At 45.8% G+C, this 4,197-nt stretch overlaps 1 protein-coding gene across 1 annotated transcript; it reads left to right on the top strand.

Annotated features, from left to right (window-relative positions):
- Window positions 1–343: 343 nt before the first annotated feature.
- Window positions 344–3,033, top strand: LOC145652115 (uncharacterized). Its single transcript, XM_081701601.1, has 2 exons — window positions 344–2,018; window positions 2,900–3,033. The coding sequence occupies exons 1-2, from the start codon at window positions 344–346 to the stop codon at window positions 3,031–3,033; spliced, it is 1,809 nt and encodes a 602-aa protein (XP_081557727.1).
- Window positions 3,034–4,197: the final 1,164 nt, after the last annotated feature.

Here is a 4,197-nt window from a genome sequence, read left to right as displayed (position 1 = left end):
CACTTTTGGTGTTCTGAGGAGTGGAGCAATGAAAACAGAGATTTATACAGAAATAACAAAGACTGTACACATCACTCGACCCTAAAGTGTGAGAGCACACCTTAAGGTAAGGAAACAGTTTGTGTGGTGCCATTGACAGTTAATGTTTCAAAACTAAATTTAACAGTGTATGGCTATACAGTTAGAAATGTAAAATGCTATTTTTGAGCCAGATGTACTTCTATGCTGTCGTCCAGTATATTTTTATACTGAGTATGTAAAATGTGTTGTGTAGAACATTTAATTTTCTGGGGTTTTTTTCTTAACTGGCAGAGAGGCTGTATGGTCTTGGGTGAGGGACGACATGCCGGGTAAAAAGGGTGACTCCAAGTCAGGAGCCAAAAAAGGAGGAAAACCCGAGCCAGAGAGAAGCAAAGGCAAAGAAGAAGACAAAAAAGGGAAAGATGATAAAAAAGGAGGAAAAGATGACAAGAAAGGAGGAAAAGATGACAAGAAGAAGGGAAAAGATGACAAGAAGAAGGGAAAAGAAGAACCTTCAAAGAGTAAAGGAAAAGATGATGGAAAGAAAGGAAAGGATAAAGGAAAGGCAAAAGTTGTTAGTGAGTCAGAGGAGGACTCAGATGCAGAGCTTCCTGAGGATGAGGAAGACATGAGTGACGAGGAGGAAGAGGATGAAGACTCAGAACCAGACATGCGCAAGGGTGGCCGTGGAAAGGCTGTCGCCAAAGGCAAAGCAGAGAAGGGAAAGTCCAAATCCAAACGCGTTGCATCAGATGAGGATGATGAAGACGAAGATGAGGAGGAGGAAGATGAGGAAGGAGATGAAGAGAGCGAAGAAGACAGAAAGGCCAAAAAGAAGTCAAAAGACACCCAGAAATCAAAATCCAAACCTGATGCAGATGAAAAGAAGAAGAAAGCAAAAAAGAAAGCCGAGCTGCCACCTGAGCCGCCCAAAGAAGAAAAGAAGAAACGAGGGTTGAAAAACACCTCCAGACTCTTCATGCGCTTCTCCGGAATGAAAAGGAAGAAAAGCTCAAAAAAGCGTCTCAAAAGCACATCCAGGCTGTTCCTTGGACTTGGCAAACGGAAGAGTCGTCTGGTCAGAAAAAAGAGAAGGAAATCTGTTTTAAGGAATGCCCCCAGACTGCTGATGCGTTTCAAAGCCAGTAAGAAAAGGAAGAAAGAGAAGGAAAAAAATCAGTCAGGAAAAAAGCCAACTTACATGATCCTTAGAATTGGTGGCAGCAGTTCTGGAGAGAAGAAAACAGGATTATTCAAAGGACTTTTTAGGAAGAAGAAAGAAGAGGGTGAGTCTAATTTTAAATTCCGAAGTGTATTATTGGGTAAAATTGCGGGAGCAACAAACTGGCTCACTAAGAGGTTCCTCTCAACAAAAGGGAAGCAGTCAGGTAGGGGTCATGACCCATGGGGCCGGTCAAGCACCAAAGGATTTCCTCTAGGTAGTCGGCAAGCAAGTATGAGAGGACATCAAGGTTATCACAACTATGGATATGAACATGATTTTAAAGGATATGATTATACTAATCAGAATAGAATTGGAAGAGGTGCATTCAACAGACAGTCAATCCAGAGAAACACAAACAGGTATGAGACTCAACATGCTCCTATTGTGCATTATAACCAGTATGGAGAAATGGGTGAATATTATGATCCACCGTCTCACGATCAAGGCTATTATGAGCTGGAGGATGGGTATTATGATCCACAGATGGGTATGCAGAATGGGGATGAGTATTATAACAATGATATGGGCTACTATAATCAATTTCATGAACAAAATCTGATGGGCCCAGAGGAGCTGGCATACTATGGCCAAGAGCAGCTGATGGACCCATATTACAGTGATGGCATGGACTACTATGATGTGAACCAGTATCTAATAGAAGATGGCTATGGAGTTTATGGAAATGAAATGGAGTTTTATGACCAGGGTCCGTTTGATTATTATGACGATCCTCAGGGTTTCTATGAAGATCCACATGGTGATGCTGGAGCAGGTGATTTATTCATGTATCCATATAGAGATCGCTTTGTAGATCCAAATCTCCAGAACTACCAGATTAATTACAGTGAATCAGGGGTAATTCCACATCTTGAGTCTTCCTATAACATGTACCAACCATTTGGTTATGGTATGCATAGTGTCATGGGGGGTGAGGAGGTTGATGCTTTGTATGGTGATCAGTTTGGTGATGTCCCAATGGAGCCAATGTTAGATCAAGAAGATATGTTTAGAGTTCCAAGGCCCCAAGTCAAGCTCTTTGGCAAAGAAAGAATAGAAGTTGAGCTTCCACCACCACCACCGCAAAATTATTTGGAGGATATGTCAGATATTCAATATGAAAATGAACCATTCATCTCTGAGGCTCCTATGGATGGTGGATTTCCTCCAGCAATGCACCCACAAGAAATGTTATATCCACTAGCTCCCCAGATTCCCACACCAACTGCAAGGTTAATTAAACATGCTAATAGTCCTCAGAGGTTTATGAGCCCTACCATTGGACGGTCTCCATATATGTCACCAATGGCTCAAGATAATGTTTTTCCTCCTTCTCCTACGCCAAGCAGGAGGTCCATAGGAATGATGGGGTCCCCTCTACAGAGATCCTTGTCCCCTATGGAAGCACCAGGAGGATTTGCAGAGCCATTAATGGATGTGAGGCACTCCCCTGTATCCATAAGACAGCACAGCCCCCATGCATCTCCACAGCTCTCTATGTGCCCTGCCGGTTCACTTCCTATGAGTCGAATCCCCTCGCCACAGCCTTCCATACGTAGACTTGGAGCCAGGGAAATGACTCCATCTCCAAAACTAAGCAGAGGGATGCCATCTCCAATTAGTAATGTTCAATACATAACTTCCCCTCTTGGGCAGAGAAGAGTCAGTCCACTTGGCTCCCCCTCACCCTCCAGGCATTTTTATCCTCCGGCATCCCTCATAGAAGCTACACCATCCCTTCAGGCTACACCCCGCCAAATGCCACCACATGTCCTCTCACCTCACACTAGCCCTCCAGCTTCCACACATGGTTCCATTCGGAGGCAGAGCCCACCACATTTTCCTCATGCTTCAATGAGAAGACCCAGCCCACCCTCCTCCCCATCAATGGCTCATCATCCATTTGGTGCCAGGAAGCTTCAAGATTCTGCATCTCCTCCTAGGCGAATGAGTCCTCCTCCCTCTCCTAAGATGAGTATGCATTCCATGGACAGTGTTAGGCAGATGGATCTCAACAGACCACAGTCCCCATTTGCAGCTCACAGAGCATCACCTATGCCATCAAGGAAAATTGTTCCAGCTTCTCCTAGCCGAATGAGTCCTCCACCCTCTCCTCAGTTCAGCATGCGTCCCATGGGCAGTGTTCAGCAGATGGATCCCAATAGGGCACAGTCTCCTTTTGTTGGTCACAGAGCCTCACCTACACTTTCACGAAGAAGTTTTGCGATTGGATCAGAATCTCCGCAGCTTCCTCCAGGTGAACACAGATCTCCCTCGCCCACCCTCTCCCGAAGGTCTACCCGACTTATGAGGGATTCACCACCACTTGGATCACCTAGCAGTCGATTGCGTGGAATGGGACGTCCAAATATTCCAATGGGAGCTGTAAAACCATCTCCTGGTCGAAGGAGTCGTTCAGGAGCACCAACCCAAAATGTGCCTCCTTTCAGGGCATCCATACGCAGCAACATGTCAAACATGCCTCAGACCTTCACAGCCTCCCCACAGCTCTCAGATCAACACCTTGGGATGGCTATGAGGGAGTCAAGGCGTTTCAATCCACCAGGAACTGCAGGCCCCACAAGGAACCCCCAAAGACCTGTTGGTCGTGGGCGTCCTCTGATGGCCAGGCAGTCAATGAGGCAACAGCCTATTTCTCCACAGCCCTCCCTAAAACACATGGGACCCCCATCACCGCAGCCTTCCATTAGGCACCTGTCCAGACCAACTTCCCCTCACCCTTCCATTAAACATGGCTCGCCATTACCAATGCGTGCTTATTCCCCTCATCTACCACTTTCACCTCTTCTTCCAGGTGTTTTGCAAAATGTTCAGATGCTTGATGGGGAGCAGCCTATGCCTGTGGAATTTGACCAAGTTATAAATGTGCCTCAATCTCCTGTGCCGACAAATGCTCTCCAACACCAAAGAATAAGAACACCAATCCAACAATC

The sequence above is a fragment of the Electrophorus electricus genome, chromosome 18, assembly GCF_041902795.1.
Source record: "Electrophorus electricus isolate QZ-2024a chromosome 18, ASM4190279v1, whole genome shotgun sequence".
Lineage (NCBI taxonomy): Eukaryota > Metazoa > Chordata > Actinopteri > Gymnotiformes > Gymnotidae > Electrophorus > Electrophorus electricus.
This window is presented reverse-complemented; position numbering and strand designations above follow the sequence as displayed.